Source organism: Eumetopias jubatus, unplaced genomic scaffold (genome assembly GCF_037043125.1).
Source record: "Eumetopias jubatus isolate StellerSeaLion01/CBP00866 unplaced genomic scaffold, mEumJub1_p1.0 scaffold_2, whole genome shotgun sequence".
NCBI classification, from domain to species: domain Eukaryota; kingdom Metazoa; phylum Chordata; class Mammalia; order Carnivora; family Otariidae; genus Eumetopias; species Eumetopias jubatus.
In genome coordinates, this window is record NW_028274808.1 from 104,051,477 (window position 1) to 104,077,576 (window position 26,100).

Consider the following 26,100-nt stretch of genomic DNA (forward strand, 5'->3'; position numbering starts at 1 on the left):
GTGTTTCTCTTATTATCATTTACTTAACTTCGTTTTGCCCATGTTTCTTCAGTGCACAGAAATAACTCGTATCTGTTTTTTCCACAGGGAACGTGATGCAAACAGAATCAATTACATGTATGCTCAGTATGTCAAAAATACTATGGAACCACTTAATATCCCAGATGTCAGTAAGGACAAAAGATTTCCCTGGACAGTAAGTAAACCAGTTTTGAACTTGGGGCTCGAACACTGTTTTCCCATCAGATCTGTACTTCTAGGGACTCTTCAGCTGAAGCCCTGGCCCGAGAACTGGCTGTATTTCAGAGTGAACGGTGCTTTCCCTGATCTGATGAAGGAAAATACAACAGCTCATGACATCTGTTGAGGGGTGGTCAGCTGTACTCAAGTATTTTTCCCTGTACTTTTCAGCTTTGTAATGTGTAATAATGAATGATCATAAACTAATTTATGGGGCAATTTGACTATTACCTACTTAATGTCAAAGACATTCCTTACATAGTGTTGCTAGAATTCTTGAGTTTATTCTTAAAAACTAAGTGCCGTATGGCTCGAACTGACGTAACTGGTAATCTACTACCGTGAGTAGCTCTATGGAGAACTGAGTATGTTTTCTTTGACAGCAAAGGTACAAAGATCACTTTCTCAGGCATTGAAAACTTGGAATTCTAGTGTTTTCTCTCATCTCTGGAAAAGTGTTGCACTTTGAGCCGCTGCCTTGATTTTGTTATTTGGGTATCTAGAAGACCTCTTTAGAACTTTAGCGATATGGGCAATAGAAACAGTGGCAGTCCTAAAGAAAGACAAGTTTGTAGCATGGAGTATCTGAGGTAACATAGTGCTTTTTGGATTCTGCTGGTCTTGTGAAGTTATTGAGATATCTACTACACCAGTATAGTAAATAATTGCATAAAGATTTTCCTTAATATTACCAAAAGCTACTTGGAAAGTCTAGAATGAAAAAAAAAAAGAAATATAGGATATTTCTTACTCTTAATAATGTAAAGACTAATTGCTGCATATTGCATTTACGTGAACTTCATTATAATTTGTACATTTTCTGCACTCTGATGTTATCACCTGCTAATAAAAGATGAATGAATTTGTTAGTGGTTTCAGATGTCTGATCTAGTTTATATAGCACCTAGTGAGAAAATCAGTCTCTTCATAATTTGCACCTGCTTTGTTTTATTTTTGTTTTTGTTTAGAATGAAAACACAGGAAATGTAAACCAGCAATGCATTAGAAGTTTGCTTTGTACGCCTATAAAAAATGGAAAGAAGAATAAAGTGATAGGTAAAGCCTTTTACTAATCTGCACTTATTAAAGAAAAAAATGTATTCCAAGAAACTTCTTTCCTTCAGGTGTAATTCTGAGAAATAAAATGTGTGAAAAAAAGATAAAAATTGGAATAAGAGAATTTTGAAATAATTTTATATTGATAAATGTTAATAGACATTGTTAAATATCTTAACTATAATGTCTTAGTAATTATTATAATGCTTTTCAATGGAATTTTTGTTGAAGAATGATGTGTTGAAAGGTTGTAGACTGAGAGACATCAAGTTGATAATGTATGTTGTTTTAGAGAGTCTCATTTCTTGCTTCTGATTTTTTTTTAACGTGGGGTTTACACTTTAGATTGTATTCATTCGTTCAAAAGCACTCCAGTGTTCTGGTGATCTGTAATAAATTGGTGAGCAAAGTGGAAATCCTCACCCTCAGGGAGCTTACATTCTTATATTAAGGTAATAGAAAAATGTCTATTTCAGGAATATTGGAAGAATGCATCCTCAGGAAAATATGGAATGATGTTACCTATTATTGACATATTTGTTTCTTGTCTATATTAAGAGTAGTACAGAAAGTATGAGGTTTTATATGCCAATCATGCATGATTGACATGTGAAAGTAGTCTGAACTGTTAACGTTGTCTTGAGAACTTGGAAATAAAGGAAATATGAGGACCTTCTAAAGGCTAAACTTCTAAATAGAAACCTAATGAAGGGGTGCCTGGGTGGCTCAGTTGTTAGTTTGGCTCAGGTCATGGTCCCAGGGTCCTGGGATCAAACCCCGCATCGGGCTCCCTGCTCAGCAGGAAGCCTGCTTCTCCCTCTCCCACTCCCTCTGCTTGCGTTCCCTCTCTCGCTGTGTTTCTCTCTGCCAAATAAATAACTAAATCTTTTTAAAAAAATAAACCCTAATGAAGGGAGGCTTAGAAATATAAATTTACCTTAAAAAGTCTGAGTAGTTTCCAGGTTGCAAGACTATAAATTTACCTTAAAAAGTCTGAGTAGTTTCCAGGTTGCAAGACTTAACTATAATTTTATTGAAGGAAGCTATCAGTCAGAAGGGCAGTGGAGGGAGGTATTATTAAGGAAAATAGGGAAAAAAAGGCAAATATTAAAATACCTATTGAGGTTCCATCCAGGAGTCAGGAAATCTTTGCCCCCCCCCGCCAAGTGGAGACAGATGCAGTAAGTTGTATCAGTGTGGATAGAGTTTTCTGACCATGTGGTGAGGCCATCGCTTAGGGGGCAGTGGCTGTAGCAGGTTGTCGCGGTCGATGACACCAGTCCCTTTGCTGGTGTGAGATACATTCACCAGCGTGTGCCATTGAGCATCCCACTAGTCTGACTTCCCTTGTTCTGATTATTTTTTCCCAAGGTGGCTGAACTCATAGGAGGAGATTGTATTATTCATATACCCAAAAATACATTGGTTGCTTTGACAGTTGTGTCTTCTTAGAAATCTGTGAGCTGGGCTTGAGGCAGTGGGCTGGAGTTGAGCAGGTGCATGTGCTCCTGTTCCCCGGGACAGATCTGTTTTGTGCTATCTGTGAATATTCTGGTGTTAGATAGCGGTCTTGTGAACTTAGTGACTGTGACTCTACCCCAGAGAGATGGCTCTGTCAGCCATGGTCTTCTAGTTTCTAAGCCTACAGGGAGAGGAGTCAGATCCTGACCTGCTGAATTGCCTTGTAAAGTCTCTGGGAAACCAGGCCGGCAACTCCCGGCTGGGCTGTTTGGTCCCCTGCACTCTTCACAGCTCTCAAAGAGAAAAGATGAATACACAGTGTGGGGTTTTCTTTTCAAGATTATCACCCCTCAGTTCGCTAACATAAGCAATAAGGAAACTGACAAGGGTGGCTTAATATATGATCCCAAGGAAATGTTATATTCTAAAATTTTACTTCCTAGGGAATGCAAGGTGAAAACTACATTAGAAATATGCATTAGGGGTGCCTGGGTGGCTCAGTCATTAAGCCTCTGCCTTTGGCTCAGGTCATGATCCCGGAGTCCTGGGATCGAGCCCTGCTTCAGACTCACTGCTCAGCCAGGAGCCTGCTTCTCCCTCTCCCGCTGCCCCTGCTTGTGTTCCCTCTCTGGCTGTCTCTCTCTCTCTGTGTCAAGTAAATAAATAAAATCTTTAAAAAAAAAAAAGAAATATGCATTAGAAATACATATTTTTAATGCTTTTTGATATAAGCATGAAGACTTACTACAAAGCTGCCTCTGACCTGTGAAATGAAATTCCAGAAGGGATGCATTATTCCCTCATAAGTTTTCATAAGGAGGACTGAGTGGCCCCTTGCCACATCAGGTCACATCTTTGCTTTTCCTCAGCAGCATCTCTTTGGAATAATAATGGGGCATAGGGAGTCGCTGGAGGAAGTTATATATCAGGCTTTGTCATCACTTGACACAAATGCAAGCTGGTTCAGTGAAGTGCAAACAGCCCCAGGTGGGAAGCGGACTCCAGTGTCCATTTGGCTCCCCTCTTCCTTTAACCATTAAAAACATTATGAGCAAATGACTCACCTCTGTGGAGTTGAACTAAATAACCTTTCAGATCTGCTCAAAATTCATATGCTATGATCCTGTCATGTTTCCTTCAAGTGAGCAAAAAAATAAAAAAAATACTTTTAGAAGTCATCAGACTTGGCCTGCCTTTCATGTCACCCTACTTGATAACAGAGCTAAAAGTACGCAAGTGTTATTTTTGGAGAGGAAAAATTCCCTATTAATAAAAAGAAAGGAAAAAATGGGGGTTTCGGTGGGCGTTCAAGTTGATTCCAAGTACAAGAATAAACATCTCCAGTGCTCCCTGCTCTTTAAAAGTGTGACAAAACAGAAAATTTGAGTTCTCGCCTGTGTTTTGTGCCCACAGATGCAGCATAGAAAATGTCATGGCTGTAGATAATTTTCCTTACATAGCACAGGCCAGATTCATCTATTATGTAATTCTAATAGAGAATCCCCATAGAGTTACATGCAAAAAGACAGGCAGGCCCATGTGTTTTTTTGTAATCTTCCTTCCCCCTCTTATTTTTCCATTACTGACATTTAGATGAAATTATAGACATTAGACCAGTATGGGGCCTGTTGTATTCCCCAAGGTATTGTTTCATATCAAATGTTTTCTTAGTGCTCTGGCTAATACAGAGTGTTTCCAGAGTTTTGCTTCCAATGCTATTAAGGAAATATTTTTCTCATTCAACATTCATTTGTTTTAACCAATTATTTCCCCTGTTTATTAGGCTAAATATGCCTTTTTCCCAAATCATATTTACCAGAAATTCTTATTCCAATTTTCCATGCCAATTTCAGGACAGATTTTGAAGAAATTAGTCCCATTCCCATCCAAAAAAAAAATGTTGAGAACATCTCCACTTTAAATAACTTACATTTTCATCTCTTTGTTAACAAAAAAGTATAACAAAAATTATAGTGTTATATCACACATCGCTTGACAGTGAAGTATGAGAAATATGTACAGTGGACTCTTGAACAATGTGGAGGCTAGGAGCACTGACACCCCCCCATGCAGTCTAAAATCCATGTATGATTTTTAAATCCCCCAAAACCTAACTACTATAGCCTACTGTTGACTAGAAATCTTCCCAGTAACAGAAACAATTGATTAACACATATTTTCTATGTCATATATATTATATATTGTTTTCTTACAACAAGTAAGCTTGTTGTAAGAAAAGAAAATGTTACTAAGAAAATCATAAGGAGAAGAAAATAGATTTACAGTACTGTATTTATCCAAAAAATCTACATTTTACAGTACTGTACTATATTAACAAAAAATCCACAAAAAAGTGAACCCTCACTGTTTAATCCATGTTGTTCACGGGTCAACTGTATTTCTTAGAATGTATGTTCTAAACTGATTACTATCCTAATTCTCTGCTCATTTATGTGTTGCAATTTGATTCTAAGGCATAGATAAATATTCTAAAATTATATTTTTAAATTTGACACTACTTCACTTTAGTTTTCAAATTAAATGTTGCCATTTAGCAATATCACTAACTACTCATTTGTTTATGAAAATATTTGCTAGGATGTTCCTAATGCAAGTATAATTAAACTGTGTCATCCATGAAACACATTGCTTATGATGCTTAAAGTATCCGGGTTTTTTCCCCAGAGAATTGTAAATTATGCTTAGTTATAATAAGCTCCAGGCAATAAGACCGTAGGGGCAATAATAACTGGAAGAAAATGAGAAAAAAAAATAAAACTAAGGAAGTAAGATTAAAATTATAAAAGTGAAAATCTATAAAATAAAAATAAACCATAAGAGACTCTTAACTCTAGGAAACAAACTGAGGGTTGCTGGAGGGGAGGGGGGATGGGGTAACTGGGTGATGGACATTAAGGAGGGCACGTGATGTAATAAGCACTGCGTATTATTAAGACTGATGAATCACTGACCTCTACCTCTGAAACCAATAATACACTATATGTTAATTAATTGAGTTTAAATTTTTTAAAAAATTTTGAAAAGAAAAAAATTAAGAATTAATTGAAAAAGTAGTAAGGAAAACTTCACAGTAGTGTTGGAAAACAGAAACTTACCTTTACTAGACTAGAAACAATGAGGGAATTTCTGGAAGATATGAGGTATATGCCATTCGTAAGAACACATTTTACATAAAATGGGCAAAATTTGAATAGTGATGACAATATTAATATCAGAGAAAGTTGAATTTAAGATAAAAACATAATGTAAAGGGATGCTTTGCATTGATTAAAGTTAAAATCCACCAAGAAAGTATAATTGTCATAAATGCTTCTAATAAACTAACATCATTGATATATAAAAGCCAAAGCTATTAAAAATACAGGGAGAAATGGACAAACTGGAAGTCATAGTGGGAGCCTTTGGTACACATCTCATAGAGGGTTAAAGTACAGGATAAAATAAGGAAACATTAGAATCAATTAATATAAAAAATGAAGCGGATTTAATTAGCAACTATAAATTTATGTTTATATTTCATAATTTATAAACACAAACTCCTGTCAGATATCCATCAGAAACTTACAAGTATTGATGATATACACACATGCAACACAAACCAGTCATTTCTAAGTTAAGAAATAATAAAATTATTTGAATTAACCATTCAACTGAAGAAATTAGAAAAACAGCACCTCTCTTTCTCACCTTCTATGCTGTCCCCCAATAAATGAATAAATCAAAAGCAGAACAGCAATTGAGATGATAAATTTATGAAGTGGGAAGGGATAGTGAAAAAAAGAGATAATGAGGGAATACAATAATAATAAACCGGAAACACAGATAATGAGGATAATAAGAGAAATACACAAGTGGGAATGAGAAGGGAAATGTAATTATACAGATGGAAGAAATTTTAAAAGATGTTAGGTAATACAGTATACCAAAAAGGTAATACATTTTGATGAAAGGGAAAAATTCCATAAAAATTGGTAATAACCAATACTAACTCAAGTTTTAAATATTTCATAGAAATAAAATAAATAAATATTTCATAGAAGTAATTGAGAAAGTTATTTTTAAAGTCATTAAAAAAAAGCAAATATAAAAAATTTAAAAAATGCCCAAAGGAAATTCTAACCAAAGCAATCAGAGCGGAGGAGATGAAACAATGTGAGGTACAGAAGAAGAAAAGGCAAAGTTTAAAAAACTTCCAGATGATAAGATGGTGAGGTGGAAAGCCCGGTGGAATCAGGGGAAAATACTTCTCTACAGAGAGTTCTTTTTTTTTTTTTTAGATTTTATTTATTTATTTGACAGAGAGACAGTGAAAGAGGGAACACAAGCAGGGGGAGTGGGAGAGGGAGAAGCAGGCTTCCCACCGAGCAGAGAGCCCGATGCAGGGCTCGATCCCAGGACCCTGGGATCATGACCTGAGCCGAAGGCAGATGCTTAACGACTGAGACACCCAGGTGCCCCCTCTACAGAGAGTTGTAAAAGTTCCTGGTTATCAAATTATTAAAGAGAAATAACTTTAATTTATGCCAAGACAAACCTGTTTGAAAATAATAGAAAAAAATTCCATTTATAATAGCAAAGAATAAATGTAGCCAGAAATATGTAGCATCTTTATGAGGAAAACGATAATATTCTACTGAGTAACTTAAAAATCTTTAGTACATGAAGGGACATAACATTTCCCGATGATAAGAACCTATTCTGTAAGAGGTCAACTTTCCCCAGATTAGATTTATATCGATTTTAATACATATCCTCACAAGAGTTTTTTTTTTCAGAGGCAAGGGGGAGTTCCTAACCAACATTTATAAAACTCATCTGGAAGAATAACATATGAAAAGAATCAGAGTTGATGGATAGAGATTTGCCTGTCAGAAATTAAAATAATGCTGTAAAAGTATCATAATGAAAAGTATCATATGTGGAGGCACCTGGGTGACTCGGTTGAGTGTCTGCCTTCAGCCCAGGTCATGATCTCGGGGTCCTGGGATCAAACCCCACCTCGGGCTCCCTGCTCACTGGGGAGCCTGCTTCTCCCTCTCCTTCTGCTGCTCTCCCTGCTTGTGCATTCTCTCTCTCTGTCAAATAAATAATATCTTTAAATAAAAAAGATCATATGTGTGGCAGAAAAGATGGAAAGATTGATGGAATACAATAGAAAGTCTAAATGCAGACCCAAGTCTGGTACATAGGTATATTAGTGTTACTGTATATAATAGCTCATTGTTTCTAAGGTGCCATGGATTGAAAGACTTCATTTTCTGTACTTCCAAGAAAGAAAAAAAATGATTTCAATTAAACTATGTCAAGCAGTTGATTAGGATGCACACTGATTTCAAAAAATAATAAAATGTGAGAAAAGTACCTAGTAGTTAAAAAAAGTATGACTTTAGTATTTAAGGTGGCAATTCAAATCATTGGAGAAGGGATAACTATTCAAATATTTTAAGAATCTAGTAGCAATTTGGGGAAAAAAACTAAGTTGAATTAAAAAATTAAATGTGATACAATGAATCTGTAAAAGTACCAGGGGAAAATATAGGTTCATATATCATCTTAAAGTGGGGAAGCTTCAAAAAAAAATGGGGAAGCTTCTCTTAAAAGCAAGACACTATACAGCAGAAAACCTCAGATGAAGATAATTGACAAATGACAAGTGCAAAAAAAATATTCGCAAGATTGGTGATAAGGACAGGTCTTACACCTTAGCAAGACAGGATGCTGGCTTTGGAGTCCACCCTGTATGGTAGAGAGTACATGAGACCACAAGCAGAATCTAAGAGCTGACCCCCTGCTCTGCCAAAAAGCCAGGAGAAAAACTGTGGTCGGTAACAACATCTGATCTCTGGAATTACAGAAAAGGAAACATAATTGTGTGATTTTAGAAACCATCTACTCCCTTCCCTGTAATTGCTGGAGATGACTTTGGTGCCGGCTTAGCTCTCAGAGCTGCTGTGATGACCAAATGAAGCAACGTCAGTACAAGTACTTCGTGTGCTCTAATAATACGAAGTGACACTGAGATTTTACTAACTGCGCTCGCTCTTGATTTTCGCCTTATGTTTTTGAGTGTTTTCTTTCATGATTGTGTATATTAATTGATTTTTGCTGAGTGGTTTCATTTTATTTTGGGTTCTGCATTAAGTTCTTGGTTTTTATAGAGCAGTGATTCTGATCTTATATGGATTGCTGGTAGATGTGGCATCTCAAGTGACAAGTTTTAAATTTCATTATTGTACTCTTTAGCCACTCTTCCAGTCATTAATGAAGTTCTGAAAACCCTACCTGTAAATGTGTCAGGGCTTTATATTTTCTCCCATAAAGGGACCCTGTTTGTTTGTTATAAACCTTCTTCATAGCTTTTTTTTTTTTTTAACTTGGGTATTTTTGTTTGATAGAATTAAATTTTCTGAAGGGTATAAAGAAATCAGCAGGATGATCATGAATGCTATTTAAATATAACTGTCTATTCAGCTTTCAAAGGAGAATTAAATGATATGCCTAAGTGGATAATTTGTCTTCACCCCTTTTCTTGTGCTAAGCTTAGCTCTGTCTACACATCTGTATCTAGATTGGTGGATTGTAATGCAAACACAATTTAGCTGTTCCACTCTGAGCTGTGGTTTTGACAGCCAGCTCCTGATATTGGTACATTTAACATTCATTTCGATACCTTTGAATTCCCAGAGGTATTAACTAATACTTGTTAATGCACATTCAGTGATGTGCAGGAGAGTTTACTTAGCTAGGTCAGAAGCCCAGGAGCCTGCTGACAGCCACGGCTCAACCCCTTCCTGTTGTCTTTTCCTTTCCAGACATACAATAATTCTTATGAAGTGTTAAAAAAAAATCTTGTTTATGAGAAGGGACCATCAAGTAGGAGACAACTTTAGTCAGAATTGAAAATCAATTAACGTTGTGATGTGAGGATAAGGCATGAAACACGTGACTCTCAAAATGTGATTTGGGAGATAGCCAGATCCTAGATAAACAGTTCCACATGTATAATTTGGGGATTCACAAAGGTTGGAGGACAAAACCCTCGTGCTGTACCATATACATGGGACATGGGACTTTTAAGATCATGCTGATTGCCGGTTGAGTTACCGTTTTTCTTGCAGTGTCCAAAGTCATTATGTTTCATTTAAAGTATTTCTTGATAATGGAATAAGTGTTAGAGAAGTAATCCCTACGGTAGTAATACAGATAGATAAGAATGTCTTTCCTGTCTATCGTAGAAAAACTCCCACAAACAAACAAGAAAGAGCAAAAATGAGAGTGCAGTTAATTTGTAGGGTTAAAAATGAATTGCACATCGATGGTGATGAAGGGACTTAAAGTGCAAGCATGTATCACTGTGGACTCTACGAAATCCTTTTGTGCTCTGGGAAAAATACGAGATAACAGACTATAGTCTTCATGGGAAAGTAGTTTGGGTCAGAGCCGCAGTCCTGCATTCTTTCATTAACTCAGTAAACATTTTCAAGTTCCTGCTATAGGTCAGGCATTTTGCTAGCTGAGGAAGTGGGCCTGAAAAAATAAAATCTCTAGGCCCATGATACGTACAGCCTAGAAAGAGAGCCAGGAATGAAATCCTCCATGATATACCGAGTGGTCATTTTTTTTTCCTCTCTCCAAATTTTTATGTAAATTCTAGTTAGTTCACATATAGTGTTGGCATTGGTTTTAGGAGTTGAATTTAGTGCAATAAGCCGGTGGGAGAAAGACACATACCGAGTGATTATCTTAAGGGCAAAGGAAAGAGAAGTGCCCACCTCACCTGGGAAGTGGGTTGCCTCCAGGAGCTATGGTGAAGGAAATTGAGGTGTCCCCTGAAGCACAGCAAAGAGCATGTGGGGAGCAGTGGAAGCCAGTGGAAGCCAGTGCAAAAGCACGGGCCAAGGTGTGAGCAAGCGAGATGCAGTCAGGGGACTACCCGCAATGACTGGAAGGAGGTACAAGGGCACAGAGTAGCAGCGTGTGGGAAACAGTGGCCTTGGGGACTGGCCCGAGCTGGGGTTTGAATTGTATTTTATTTTTTTGAAGATTTTATTTATTTATTTGACAGAGAGAGAGAGAGAGACAGCGAGAGAGGGAACATAAGCAAGGGGAGTGGGAAAGGGAGAAGCAGGCTGCCTGCGGAGCAGGGAGCCTGACTTGGGGCTCCATCCCAGGACCCTGGGATCATGACCTGAGCTGAAGGTAGACGCTTAACTGACTGAGCCACCCAGGCACCCCTGGGTTTGAATTTTAGATCTAAGCATACCAGCTTACTGGCCTTGAGCAAATGACTTAACCTTTCTGAGACTCAGTTTTTTCATCTGTAAAATGGGGATGGTCACACCTACTTCACGGCATTAGATCGTAAGGCCTAGCGATCGCGCTGTGTCCTGAAGGTTTTAGTGCAATACCTGCCCCACAGTGGGCACACAGTGGAACTCTGTGATTATATATTTAGAGACAGAAGAAATAAGGATTTAACAACACTTGTTAAACCCAGAGGTAGGAGGTTCCCAAGCCCTTCAAAGAGCGGCCTACTAGGGTCAGAATCCCATAGAACTAGTTCAGTAAAGATTTACCATAATGTTGATGTGATTTTCCATTTTATTGACTATATCTTTTACCTTCTAAGAGAACCCAGGATTTAGGAGGTTATGATTTTCTTCAAAGATTAGTCCTGCTTTTATTTCTAAACAAATAGTCATTTTTATTTTCATTTATTTGTAGTATCCAAAGGTGTCTGCAAATAGGATTCTCTGCATCTCTGGATGCAGAGGTGCTTATTTGAAATTTGAAACTATTTATGTGAATTGCCTGTTTTCTGCATTCTATTTTGTATGTAATTGTGTTTTTTAACTTTTAGTTTCTCAGTCAGGAAAGGCAGTCTGTGTGACCCAAAATTCTGATGTGCATCAAAATTGTTCTCTTGGCAAGTGTACAAAAATTCAATTAGTCTCCAAAGGACAAATTGTCTTTGGGGACTCAACTGATCTAAAATTTGTGACCTAGTCTGGAAGAAAATAGTACTCTAGGATTTTTTTGAACACAGGCAACATACATTTAGGACTGTGTGAAACAATTTCTCATGTAAATTAATTCAGTTTACTTTTCTAGCTTATATTTGTGAGGATCTGTTTGCTTCATTGGAGATGCCAAGCATTCCTAAGAGGAAAGTATAAGACAGTCTTTGGCGGGGGTTGGGGGGTGTGTATTAAAGGCAATACAAACTATAATAATTAATAATAATATTTACTCAAATTTCTTGGATTGTTATAGGGGTTTGCCAACTTGTTAATAAGATGGAGGAGAATACTGGCAAGGTTAAGCCTTTCAACCGAAATGATGAACAGTTTCTGGAGGCTTTTGTCATCTTTTGTGGCTTGGGGATCCAGAACACACAGATGTATGAAGCGGTGGAGAGAGCCATGGCCAAGCAAATGGTCACACTGGAGGTGGGCTGGCGCGTGCGGGACCTTCTCTGTCTCTGTGGCCACACAGTCAGCTTCTGCCCTTTCCCCCAGAACCACTCGTGGGGTCACTGTCTCCTCAGAGAATCAGACTGAATTCTTAGTTCCTCATTTAAACAGCTAAGGAAATTGGGACCCAGAATATTGTAGAAACTTATCAAAGGTCATATGACCAACAGAACTCAGACTGGTTGTCCCTCACTCCTTCGACCTTAACCTTCACTTCTTCGACCTTAAGAATCCAGTCACACAGACGTCTGCTGTCACTGCAGCCTGGCCCTTTCCTGTTGCCTGAGCCTCCCTATCTCCTTGTGCACAGTTGTAGTCACACATCTTAAAAGACAAAAACAGAAACCCTAAGCACTCAGAGAATCAGATGTGAGGCATGGGAAACTCTCAGATGACAGATTTACAGTTCCCACTTCTAAAAATCCTGATTCCTAAGTCTTGGATAGAGGCTGGGAATCTCCATTATTCCAGAGCTTCCCCCAAGTGGTGCTGAATGTTCAGGCAGCCAATGAGCCACTGGTTTGGGGCACTGACCCTCAGGCAAGCTCCCTCCCAGGACTATCCTACCTGAGCGGGCCAGCCCTTTCCAGATGATTTCCACGAACTGCCTGAAAATGTTCACTTTGTATAACACAGAAATTTCTTACATCAGAGACCAGTTAAGGGAAATAGACTTCAGACGGGCAAATGTCTCTACTTATTCACACACTGGTGTGAAATATATTTGAGTGTATGCCTACTCTTATTTAGTTGATTGAGATCACTGGGTATCAGTGTTTGGAATATGGTAACTTTTCCTCCAATTGTCTAAATAATACCTAACCTAAGTAGCTCAAAAGATATGCATTATAAGTAAAAACTTACTAGTAACCAAGATGGTATTCTTTATTTTCTAAAATGAATATATAACACTAATAATTTTGCCATAGTAACATATAAGAGATTGTGGATTATAAGCCAGTGGAAATCTTTTTCAAATACATGTACGTGTGTATATATACATACAAATATATGCATGTGTGTATGTATGCACACATATACCTCAAGTTACATTTATACAATATATATGCACATGTAGTTTCATGCATGTATATACATGTATACACATGTGTTCACATGTGTATATATGTATATAATTTTTAATCAAATTTTTTATAGTTTCCATGATTTTGTACTGAAGTGAATCTAAGCCAGTTATCAATTAGAAATTATATTTTGTAAAACTTTTTACTATGGAAAATTGCAAGCATATACAGAAGTAGAGAGAATAGCTTAGTGAGAGACCATGTACTCATTAGCCATCGTTAATAATTATTGACCCATAGCTGATCTCATTCCTTCATACACTTGCTCACTTCACTGCACTCTTTTCCGCTTTAATCCATTGATATTTTTGAAGCAAATTCCAGATATTATATAATTTAGTTCAAAATCTTCGAATAGTTTCCTGATTGAGATTTATTTTTACACTGTAGTTTTACTTTAGATAAATATGTGAGTAATTAGGCTTTTACTTAGTATAAACATTTATTTCAATTCACTATGAGAAGTCCTATCTATGCTTACAAGTTTAACCTTGAAAAAGATTTTCCTGTCCTTAGGAGGCACTGGATAAAAGCCAGGGACACAAACTCCTCAGGTTTTCTTAGGACGGTGAATTAATTTGACCTGGAAGCCATGATCATTATAATGACAATAAAACAACAACAATAATAATAGCTAACCTTTATCAGTGTGCTTACTCTGTGTTCTAATGCTCACAGGTACAGACATACCTTATTTTGTGGTGCTTTGCTTTATCGGCCATCACGGATACTTCATTTTTCACACACTGGCAGTCTTTGGCGACTCTATGTTAAACAAGTCTGTTGGCGTCATTTTGCCAACAGCATTTGCTCACTTCGTGTCTCTGTGTTGCGTTTTGTTGATTCTCACAATATTTCAGGCTTTTTCATTATTATTATATTTGTTGTGTTGTGTGATAGTGATTAGGACCTGTTGAAAGCTCAGGTGATGGGTTCCATTTTTTTTTTAAGCAATGAAGTATTTTTTAAATAAGATATTAAGTTGCTTCTTTAGACATAATGCTATTGCACACTTAATATACTACAGTATAGTGTCAACATAACTTTTACGTGCACTAGGAAACCAAAAAATTCATTTGACTCACTCTATTACGATAATGGCTTTATTGCAGTGGTCTGGAAACAAACTCGCAGTATCTCTGAGGTGTGCCTGTATTAGCAAAATTATTCCTTACGACCCTGAGTAAAGTGCTATTTTTACCTTCAGTGAGACAACATCTCTTTTTTTTAAATTTAGAATGGCATGTTATTCCCATGTCCATTCATCTGTGTTGTATTGCATTTATTTATATTAGACTAGTGCATGGCCACGGTCTTCGCTTTCCTCAACAAACTAGCTCTGTGGTCCCAGCAGCAATGAATTAGCCACAATGACCCATCAATTTCATGTAAACAGAAGACAGTAGCTCCACGTTTCCTGGGGCTTCCTAGTGCTTAATGGTTCAAATACGAAGACAAATCCTCATGTAGCACTGAATCACAAGATAGACATATATGCCATTTTAGATTTTGAATTGCTTAAAATTTTAAAGACTGGTTCAAGGAAAACTAGCCCAGGCTGCTCAATTACTCGAGTCCCCATTTAAAATCTGAAAATGCCTCACCTCCTTTTCAATCATGCTAAAATCTTTGGGGGTTTTAGTAAATCTATGTGTGTCTGTCAAAAATGAATTTTCAAAAAAAAATTTTTTAATATGGTAGGCATTTTAAATATGACCACTACCTCGGCTCAAAGAATGTCTGAAATATTATCCCATTACTTTGAAGTTATTACTTCCGAAATTGGGAATTAATGATTCTTACGTTAAGGTATAAGAAAATAGTAAGCTTGTCTTTTTAATTCTACTCAGGTAACAGAAAGCGTACTAGATTAGGAGTTGAAAGCAGGGTCCCAGGCCTCCCTGTCCTCTCACTGTGAGCTTGCTGCCAAATCTTGAGAACACCTGTGCCTTGGTGTTCTCAGATGTTAACAGAGGGGTTATAGGCCAGTGCTACACTTCTCAGCTCCTGAATCCTAGGAGTGGGAAGGAATTCCTGAATCTGTATGACATTACATTCTAGCCATGCAATTTTTCTTTATGAAATTCTACCTTGGTTATGGGCCTCATCTGAGGGCCACTTCTAGACTACTTTCTTTCCAAATATCAATGTTAAAATGTCAGTGTATGCAAACATTTTTTTCTTAATTCTGTACACAGGTTAAAAATAACTGAAGTCACTATTACTTTTTAAAAAGCAGTACAAAAAGAAAAAAAAAGCAGTACAAAATAAGCTTTCTGCCAAATTTGAGCCAGTAGCATGGCTGATAAATAATATGCTCTCTGTATCAATGGTGTCAGAATAAAAGTGACAAGACTTTCTCTGAACGTAGGGAGTATAACTTTTTGTCTTCTGAAACACGCAATTGAATGGAAATCTGGGATTTTTTTCTCTCTGTTCAAGAAAGCAGGAAACAAGATTTGACATTCTGGGGCGTCTAGTTCTGTCTCCAGGAAGTTTTAGCAGAATCTCAAGCTTGACACTGTCAAAGTCTACATTCGGTAGTCCTCTCTTGGATAACCTGTTTTCCTTTGTTTCTTACCCTGTAGGTTCTGTCATATCATGCTTCAGCAGCAGAAGAAGAAACAAGAGAGCTCCAATCCTTAGCGGTAATGCTCCCCTTTCTTTGTAAAAGTGACTAAGTGCCAACATCTAATTAATACATAAACATGGTTCTCTTAGGATAACTGCTTCTAATGGCAGTGGTCCCATTGAATTAAATGTGGTAAATATTTAGATGGACATTCATAAAAATATTTAATCAATTCTACTTTCTTGTAGGGCCACAAAGTCACTGATGATAACAAAGCAAAAGATAACATATTGACTTTATAATACATTATATGATTCTGATTTTTTTTTTCCCAGTAATGTTACATCTTTTTTAGGCCAAAACTAAACTTACCTTTCAGTTCCTGGGGAAATGTGAAAGGTGACCATGAGGTGGTGGCTGGGTAAGGGTAATGACAACAAAGATCTTATAGTTTGTTGCCGATAACCCGCTCTGCCTTACCAGGAATTGAGAGTGATTTTAATGTCTGACCATGTGGCTTATGGAATGTTATTTGAAACTGGGTTCAAATAAGGTCAGTTCCTGAATTCTCATTACATTTTTTATTTAGTATGTTATGAGAAAAAAACATACTGATACTTAAGTAGAATGTTAAATGTTCTAGGTCTTGGTTGAGATTAATGAAAATTTGAGGCACTTACACATTGACAACAAAGGCAAGTGGCCTTCTAAGTTGAAACTTACTTGGGACAACATGGAGAAGGTCTACACGAGATGTGACGAGAGTCTGTAAAGAATGAGGAGGGTGCGAACAGATGGTTGAGATTCTTTTTCATTGTCATCATCAGCATAGCTGGCCACATGCCAACCTTCTGTGGCCTTACATACATTTCCTTATGTAATCTGCACAGCTGTGTTATGAAGGCCACCCTGAAGCTAGAGAAGCCAAGTTGACTTGCTCAAGGTCACACTGGCAGAAAGTGGGGGAAGTCAGGTACAAACTCTTAATGGTCTAGTTCCAGCACTCACGCACAGACCACTGTGCTGTTATGAGCCATTAGGGAGAGAGAAGATTAAAGATGATTGAAACGCTTTGACCTTCATAATTCAAAGAATGCTATTTCATTTATAATTTATAATTATATAATTTTGAAATTATATAATTTCATTTATAATTTCATTTATAATTGAATTCAAAGAATTCAATTAACTGACAAGAGTGGAAATGTTAAGAAGGGGAAATGGTAGGTTTGATGGAGAATGTGGTAAGTGTGAGGCGCTGGTGGAACCACCAAATGGAGGTCTTCAACAGTCAGCAGAGGCAGGACTAGCGTGGGGAGGGGCTGAACCAGAGGTGGTGATTTGGAGGTCCTGCCATGGGGTTTGGGGGATCCCATGGGAGCGGAGCAGTTGGGAGAAGGGTATGGAAGACTGAGGGCAGAACTCTTGGGAATCTGGGTTTCAATGGAAGGAGTAGGAAAGGAACCTGGCTGAGGTGGAGAAGTGGTAGGTGAGCAGGGAGGAAGATTCAGGATGTGGCTGTGGCGCAGAAGGCAAAGGGATGAGTTTCAGAGAGGAAGGAGGGCCCATCAGTGGTAGGAAGGTTGAGAAATAGGACTGAGAGAAGACTGCCAGACTCTGTGATCACGTGATTGTTGAGAAAGCAGCTTTAGGTGTAAAACTGCCAGAGGTTAGAGTGAATGGTGACAAAATGGAGAAAATGAATCATAGCCTTGTTTCAAAAGATAAGTTTTGTGTAAAAGAGGGAGTGGAGAAGTAGTAATGAAGGGTGTTGGCTGAACTGTGTGAAGTTTTTTGTTTCGGTTTGCTTTGTTGTTGTGGGGGGGCGTTGCTCACAAGCTAGGGAACCAGCATGCTCTTAGACAGAGGGCGAAGGTAGGGGATAGAGTGAATGCAAGGCAGGGAAGAGATCTAGACATTGGAGCAGCCGAGGCATTGAGCGAGACAAGAGGGAAGGGATCATAACAATAATAGTAGGGGCGCCTGGGTGGCTCAGTCGGTTAAGCGTCTGCCTTCGGCTCAGGTCATGATCCCAGGGTCCTGGGATCGAACCCCGCATCAGGCTCCCTGCTCAGTGGGGAACCTGCTTTTCCCTCTGCCTGCCGTTCCCCCTGCTTGTGCGCTCTCTCTCTCTGACAAATAAATAAAATCTTTAAAAAACTTAAAAAAAATAATAATAGTAATAATAGTAGTTTCATTTATTGAGCACTTACCGTACACCTGGCATCTCTGAAGTTCTCTGCATGTGTTAACTAAGTGTATTTAGTCCACAGCAGCCCCATGAGGTCAGTACCCTATAGCATTTGGAATTCGAGGATTTTGAGGTTGAGAGGATCTCAGGATCTCCCAGGTGGTAAGTGATGGTGCGAGTACTCAATCCAGGCAGCCCACATCCAGAGCCCACACTCCGTTGCACAACACTGGAGAGGCAATGAGCTGGAAAGGAAGGAAGGATGAAAACTTACAGACGTTCTCAATTAAATCAGTGAGTAGGAAGTGGAGTCATTTGCCAAGAGCAGTTTAAGGAACTTGAGGTGATTTGTCCTGAAAGGTTACACTTCTTCTTTTGGGGTTAGCCTTATTTGGAGGCTATATGCGCTGTATTTATTTTGTTGACGATGGTATTCGAAGGAATGAGCAGTTTTTCAATTATTTACAAAGATTTATAGGTTTTAAATATCTTTCACATCAGGCTTAATTGGCCTGTTTGTCTAATCCTCCCAGAATGATGAAGTTTTGAACTAAAAGCATACTGTAAGCTGGAAATTATCACATAGAAAGATACAACTTGAAGTGCTTGCAGGCACTGCAGGAGTGTTAAATTAGTTCTAAAATGAGGGCAAGGTTACACTCTGCCATGTGTTGTTTTACATAAATAAAAACTAGCAAATAGAGCAATGTCTAAAGGTAATGCTGGAAAAATCACTTAGGTTATTAAACTTTGCTTTTCACTTTGAAAATAGCAGTCCTTCAGAAAAAATTTGAAAGTTATTTTCTCAATTATTTTTATAATTTTAACAAGAGAAAAACCCTTTGGAGTAACTGAAAATTGCCATATTGCAGTATTGTTCAAAACCATCTGTTGTTTCATTTGGAAAATAGATCTCTGGCAGCTGCATTGAGAAATTTAGGGTTATAAGCTTGTAGGTCGAGTTCTTTATTTAAACTGGTTGAAATTCAGCAACTGAATGCAATGCTGGTTTTCTAGCAACCTAATAAAAATTCCTTCACAGCCCCAACTACACAGGTGTCTGCATTATCTAGCGACTGCCAGAGTTGTTGCCTTTGTCATGTATCTGATGATTTATCTCAATTTAAAACCTAAAATAAATCGAAAAGCTGTCTAATGTATTCTTAACTTTTATTTTTACAAATTAGTTCTTGAATTAAATAATATACTTCAGGATCATGAATATTTATGCCTGTGTCCAGAAAAGTTCTCTAATTACAATAGAAGTATAACAAAGTTGACAGGGAACTCAGAATCCTTTTTTTTTTCCCTTGTTTTACTGGAGTTTTTAATCTAATTTCTCTTGACTTAGAATTGGGTATCGCAGAAATAAGGCCTTAAACTAAGCATTCTACCATATACCTTTTAATGATCATTAGTCACAAGTTGATCACATAAAAATAAATGGACCCCAGCTGCCTGGTCATGGTTATTAGAAAATTATTAGTTAAGATAATCAGAAAGTAATCAATGTTTATTTCCAGTAACTGGATATTTGATGGACTGATCGCCTTTTCTGCTTTCCTCTCTTGTTAGTGGGATAGTAAATAAATATGTATTAGAGTTTAGTTTTTTAAAATAAGCTTCTCAGTTTTGCCATGGGGTCCGTGCTTATTCAGTTCAGTCTGTAGAACTTCTGCTTTATGGCAGTTTTTGCAATCATACATAATGTATCTAAAAGCAAACAGACCCTTTTGTATCCTGAAAGGTTTTCTGCGTCAATATAGTGAGAGAGGAAGAAGCTGACTTCTTAGGCAGGATTTCTTAGGACTGAACTTACTTCATCTTGATCTTAACCTTTCAGAGCCAGAAATGTCCCATGAACTCTCTTGATCAGGTGTATGCGTGACAGGTGACAGCAGGAAAGGGCACAGCTCCTCCCTGACCCAAATCTCTGACGCCTAAAAGTCAGTGTCAGAGTATCAATCCGATTCCATGTATTAAGATGATCATCACATTCCCTCACTTTTGGGGAAAATCTGTATATGGAGAGTCAAATTATAAATGGAAAATTCTGAGCCAATAATAACAGAGTTGGCGTTATGATCTCGATAACCAGTGTCACTGAACTATAGTAACCTCTGGCATTCAGGAAGATTCCTTCTTCCTCAAACAGGTGCTAGAATTACCCTGAAACCATCTGGGTCCTTTGGACTTCCTGTACACCATCAGTTGATACATTCATTTTTATAGGTGTCTACAACGTTAACTGGGGTATATCTTTTCCACATTGGCAAGACTTAATAGATTCTGTTTTGATTCTTCCTGCTTTCCTTTGGCAAGCTAATCTTATCTTTTCTGCTTTGATTTTCCTAGTGGATTACTTCCAAAGGTAATCTTAGCTCCAAAGTATAGTGGCACCATTCTTGAACTTCTTATATACTAACTAGTTGTTGACCAGATCTGCACCACTTATTCCTAACTGTAGTCATAAATTTATCTTGAATGTTTTACTTATAAGCATATATACATTTTATCAGAGTCTTGATATTATCATGTGCCATCGTTACATGGTTTTGAAAACTGTATGCTCATTATTTTTTACATTCTGTGCCTCTTTGCCATTGAGATTTATAAGATTACATTTATATAATGTGAGAAAGAAGGAAAAATCATAAAACATGTTGATGTAGTTATTAAAGAAAATATGCTAATCAGTCCTGCTTTGCTTCATTCGCTTCTTTATTCTCTGTAAGATTTGGTTCTTTGAATATTCACCTCCCTTTGTTTAAGTAAATTTCTTTCTCCTATGCGTTTGGATTCACTTCCCTCTTAGAGAAAGATAAATTCTAACAGGCTTGTAAATCGTGTGGATTTTTTTTCTTTAAGAACATATTTTCTGTGCATGTTAAAAGTGGGAAAGAGAGACATTAGGCTTCTGTAAAGTATAATGTGATGGCTGTCAAACGGCTTTATTCAGAGACCTGGAAACCAAACTGCTCTGCTCTGTGTAAAATGGTCCCCCACTAGGTGGGGGATAGGGATCAGGGACTGATAGGCGGAGCTTAAACCCCTAACTGAGCATCTCTCTTCCTTGTCGCTACCAATTAACTCACCAGATATTTTATATTAATTTTATCCCTGAAGGTAATTTCCCTGAAGAATGGATCATTGAGGGAAATCTCTTTTCCTCCTAACATTTATATTGAATAAGCATCAGGAGTAATGTAACAAAATGCCTTTATAGAACACTGAAGCTAACTGGAAGAATTTGACATTTTATGGAAGACCAAGTTCAGTATCTGCTCTTCTATTCAAACTTATTTTAACAAATAACTTTCTGAGTAAGAAGCATTTTCTTAACAGTTGGCTGTTAGGAGTTGTTTTAGTAATTCTTATTTTCGCTCTCGAAATTTGATACTTCAGACCTAAGGCAGGTAGAATGCCTTTGATAACAGTGTGACCTTTTTCGTATAAAGATTATACAATTGAGCACATTGTGTAGCCGTGTAGCCACATGTCTTTATTTTCTTCTGAGGTTACCAGAGACTTTGCCACAGACTAAATATAAACCTTTTTCGTGAGGCACCCACCAAAAATAAGAAACTCAATAATTTTTAAATGATTCTTTTATTTACCTTACCCAAGTGTATTATTGTTCCATGGACACATGCTTTTTGGGCTTCAAGGAGACTATACGCTTTATAAAGTTTACTTCCTATAAAGTCTTATTTTTCTATTAAGTAAACAAAGAGGCACCCTCTCCACTTGTGTAAAAGCCTTCATAATAAGAAATAGTTGAATGAAAAAGTCTGTCATTTGTCTTATGTAAGGCACTGATAATGCTCAGGATAGATTCTCTTTGATTTTAGAAAAATATGTGACTATATTCGCCAGGGTTCTCCAGAGAAACAGAACCAGTAGGTGAGAGATTTATTCTGAGGAATTGGCTCACACTGTTAATGGGGGCTGAGAAATCCAGCAGTCTGTTGTCTGCAAGGCTGGAGACCCAGGAAAACCAGTGGTATAATTCAGTGTGAGTCTAAAGGCCTGAGAACAGAGGAGCTGATGGTTGAAATCCAAGTCCAAGAGCCTGAGAAGATGAGATGAGATATCCCAACTCCATAGGAAGCAAAAGGGGCAGACTCCTCCTTCCTCCATTTTTTGTTCTATTCAGGCCCTAAACGGATGGATAATGCCCACCCACACTGGGGAGGGCAGTCTGCTGAGCCCTCTGACTCAGTGCTAATCTCATCCAGAAATACTTTCACAGACATACCCAGAAATAATGTTTAATTTGGGCACCTGCTGTCCAGTTGAGACAAAAAATTAACCATCACGAGTGACTAAAAAAAGAAGTTAAACGTTTACTTACATTTTCTTTTGTTGTGTTGTTATGGATCATGTGCAAACTAACATAGTTGTGTCATTGCACTTTTTTTTAGTATTCTTTTTGTTTTTTTATTATGTTGTGTTAATCACTATACATTACATCATTAGTTTTTGATGTAGTGTTCCATGATTCATTGTTTGTGTGTCATTGCGCTTTAAAAACTATGTATTTCAGTTTTTTTTAAGGGTCTTATTTATTTATTTGACAGAGAGAGACACAGCGAGAGAGGGAACACAAGCAGGGGGAGTGGGAGAGGGAGAATCAGGCTTCCCGCTGAGCAGGGAGCCCGATGTGGGGCTCGAACCCAGGACCCTGGGATCATGACCTGAGCCGAAGGCAGATGCTTAACTACTGAGCCACCCAGGTGCCCTGTATTTCAGTTATTTATGTGTGTATCTTCACCACCAGCCTGTTCTTGAGCCATCATTATCACCATCATCGTCATCATAGCTACCATTTAGTGATGGCTTCACAAGAACCTGGTTTACATATCTTGTTAAATGATTGAATCAATCAATGAATCAGTAGATTCAGGAAAATCGGGACTTTTAGAGAGCCTACACTCTAGCATGAAATAATACAACCCAAGCTCCTTCAGTATTCAACAAGATTTTGCTTGCTTTATTCCTTAAAATGGTTATGAAACTAGAAATAATTTATTAGTTGATGACATATAGAAATCTTCATGGGTCTGGAGAAAAACCAGCTTCAACTTCCAGCTCTGTGATCTCAGACAAATCTGTGACTCCTTTGTGTCTCAGTTTCTTTATCCGTAAAAAGAGGATAATAAAAGAATTTACCTCGCAGAGTTGTAGTGACTGGAGTTCCTGGTACATATGTCTCCAGGAAGTATTAGTTATTGTTAGTAGTAGTAACAGTGAGAGGAAAATCTGTTCTCAAAATCTAGTAGTAGCAGCAGCAAGATCTTGATGTGTCCTGTCATGTTCCATGTCTTTTTGCCTGAGCCATTCTAATAATGTGCACTTCAAGGAAGTATACACTCATTTTTTAAAATTAGTTTAAGTGGAACAGATAGGTGAAAAATCTGTGTGCTAAGTGTGTGTCCTAAGAACACCCATGTGTCCTAAGAACATATGGAAACCTTTGTTTTTCAGGTACAACCAGTTCTCTACTTGAGGGGAGTAATCTAGAATTGACCATTTTAGGTAACTTCTTGCCAGAGTGGCTAAAAAGTGGATTTGGGTCACTGCTTTCCCATCCTAAGTTTTTTGGAAGTGAATGAATCAAATTTTAATGAGACTTAAGACAAACTGAAGCTGATTTTGAAAAAATTACAGTAATGAAATATTTATTGTGCAGATGAAAGGAATTTAAAATTTCTTAAAGCAAATAAAATTAATAATTGATGTATAGGGTAAGAAAGCATATATCTGTTGTTTCTGACACAGCATGGTTCATTATTAATGTTAACATATTTATTATAACTCTTTGCCAAAATAAATTTAATATTATTGAGAACTAGTTAGGTGCTTGATGATCACAAAAAGATTTTCATTTACACATTTATATTTGCCTCCTACTCTATGTGGACATTATATTAGGTGCTCCACATGACAATAAATAATAAGTCTCTACCCTCTTAGAACTTGAATAGTGAAGGACTATATACAATATATACTATAATTATACAATATTATATGATTATAGCCAGAAACAAAAAGCTGTAACTTTAAAGTGTATGGCATTGTGAACTTATATAATATAGAGACGTTCTAGAATGAATGGTCTGGGATATGTGTAGTTTTTCATGTAAGAGATGTGGCAAGTCTGTGAATTCATCCTATACTGTAATTCAGCAATCTGCAAGATAAGATTGCATCTAGGTTTTGGCTACATTAATGATGCTTCAAGAAACAGAATGTTTGGATTTGCAATCAAGATCCAGAACTCACTGCCTTCCACAGACACACCAAAACTACAACTACATATAAAACAACTATCTCTGAGAATGACTTGAAGACTAGCAGAACTAAGATTTTACAGAACTAAAGATATAAAGAAGAAGTCACATCAAGACAGCCAGGGGAGGCAGAGATGCTGTCTACTCAGGACCCACACCCCCCAGCATAGCAACCCACAAATGGGAGGATATCACAATTGCAAAGGCCCTCTGAGGGACAAGGGCCCAGCCTCCATATCGGGCTCTCTGACCCAGAGACCCAGGAAACCTGCACTGGGAAGATGAACTCCCATAACATCTGGCTTTGCAAACCACTGGGGCTTAAGTCCAGGAGAGCCAGAGGACAGTAGGAAACCAAGACTTTGCTCTTAATTCAAGGGTATGTGCACAGTCTCACTTGCTTTGAGTCCCAGAGCAGAGGCAACAGTTTGAAAAGTGCCTGTGTTACGTGTGAATGAGATACATTGACTAATTTAACTGACTGAATTTAGGGCATGGAACTAGTTTGGGGATCTGTTGGAACTTTCTGCAGGGATAGAAGTACTGATGGATGCCATTTTTTTTTCACTCCCCTTTACCTAGCAGCTCTGAGTAGCTGCCCTACCTAGCAGGTGCCATTTTGACACTCTCCATCTCCAGTACTAGCACCGCTTGCCCTGCCCTGGCATTTCCCTTCAGACTTGCCGTACCCAGCCCACCCAGCCTGGCCTTGCTCCTTCCAAGTGGTTCTGCCCTGCCACACCTGATGGGTGGCCTCAGGGACAGTGGTACTGCCCCAGGTAACCTCACCCTACCACAACCAGTGGGTGGTTCTCCACCCTGCCATACCAGAGGGGATGGGTGACCAAGGGAGTTTGCACTACAGGGTCCCACAGGACACCTTCTACATAAAGCCACCCCTTTGAGACAAGGAGACATAACTGATCTACCTAATCCATAGAAGCAAACAGAGAATCAGGCAAAATGAAGAGACAGAAGGATGTGTTCCAAATGAAAGAACAAGATAAAATTGCCGAAAATAAATAAGTGAAATGGAGATAAACAATCTACCAGATAAAGAGTTCAAAGAAATGGTCATAAAGATGCTTATTGATCTTGGGAGTAGAATGGATGAATACAATGACAACTTCAACAAAGAGTTAGAAAATACAAAGAGAGCCTATTGTATTGAAGAATACAATAACTGAAATTAAAAATACACTAGAGGGAATCAACAGCAGATTAAATGATGCAGAAGAACAGATCAACTTCTCTAAGACAGAGGTTTGGAAATCAACAAATCAGAACAAAAAGGAAAGAGAATTTTTTAAAAAATGAGAATAGTTTAAGGCATAAGATCAAGCATATTAACACTCACTTAGGGATCCCAGAAGGAGAAGAGAGTGAGAAAGGGACAGAAAACCTGTTTGAAGAAATAATGCCTAAAAACTTTCCTAACCTGTGAAGGAAGAAAACATCCAACTCCAGAAGTACAGAGAGCCCCAAAAAGATGAACCCAAAGACAGCCACACCAAGGCACATTATAATCAAAGTGTCAAAAGTTAAAAGAGATCATCTTAAAAGCAGCAAGAGAAAAAAACTAGTTGTATATAAGGGAGCCCCTATAAAACTATCAGCCGATGTTTCAGCAGAAACTTTATAGGCCAGAAGAGAGTGGTAGGATATATTCAAACAGCTGAATGGAAAAAGAACAAAACCAAGAATACTC

The 26,100-nt window shown here is 37.8% G+C and overlaps 1 protein-coding gene across 3 annotated transcripts in view; it reads left to right on the forward strand.

Moving 5' to 3' along the window:
* Positions 1–26,100, forward strand: part of PDE5A (phosphodiesterase 5A) — a 141,510-nt gene that overhangs the window by 69,676 nt on the left and 45,734 nt on the right. For all 3 annotated transcript variants that reach the window (XR_003606763.2, XM_028087393.2, XM_028087395.2), the window contains exons 8-11: positions 88–196; positions 1,209–1,296; positions 12,052–12,227; positions 15,925–15,984. Coding sequence is in view for 2 of the 3 variants with exons in the window: in XM_028087393.2 (XP_027943194.1) it covers positions 88–196; positions 1,209–1,296; positions 12,052–12,227; positions 15,925–15,984 (433 nt within the window). In the remaining variant the exon portion in view is untranslated. The remainder of the gene's footprint in view (positions 1–87; positions 197–1,208; positions 1,297–12,051; positions 12,228–15,924; positions 15,985–26,100) is intronic.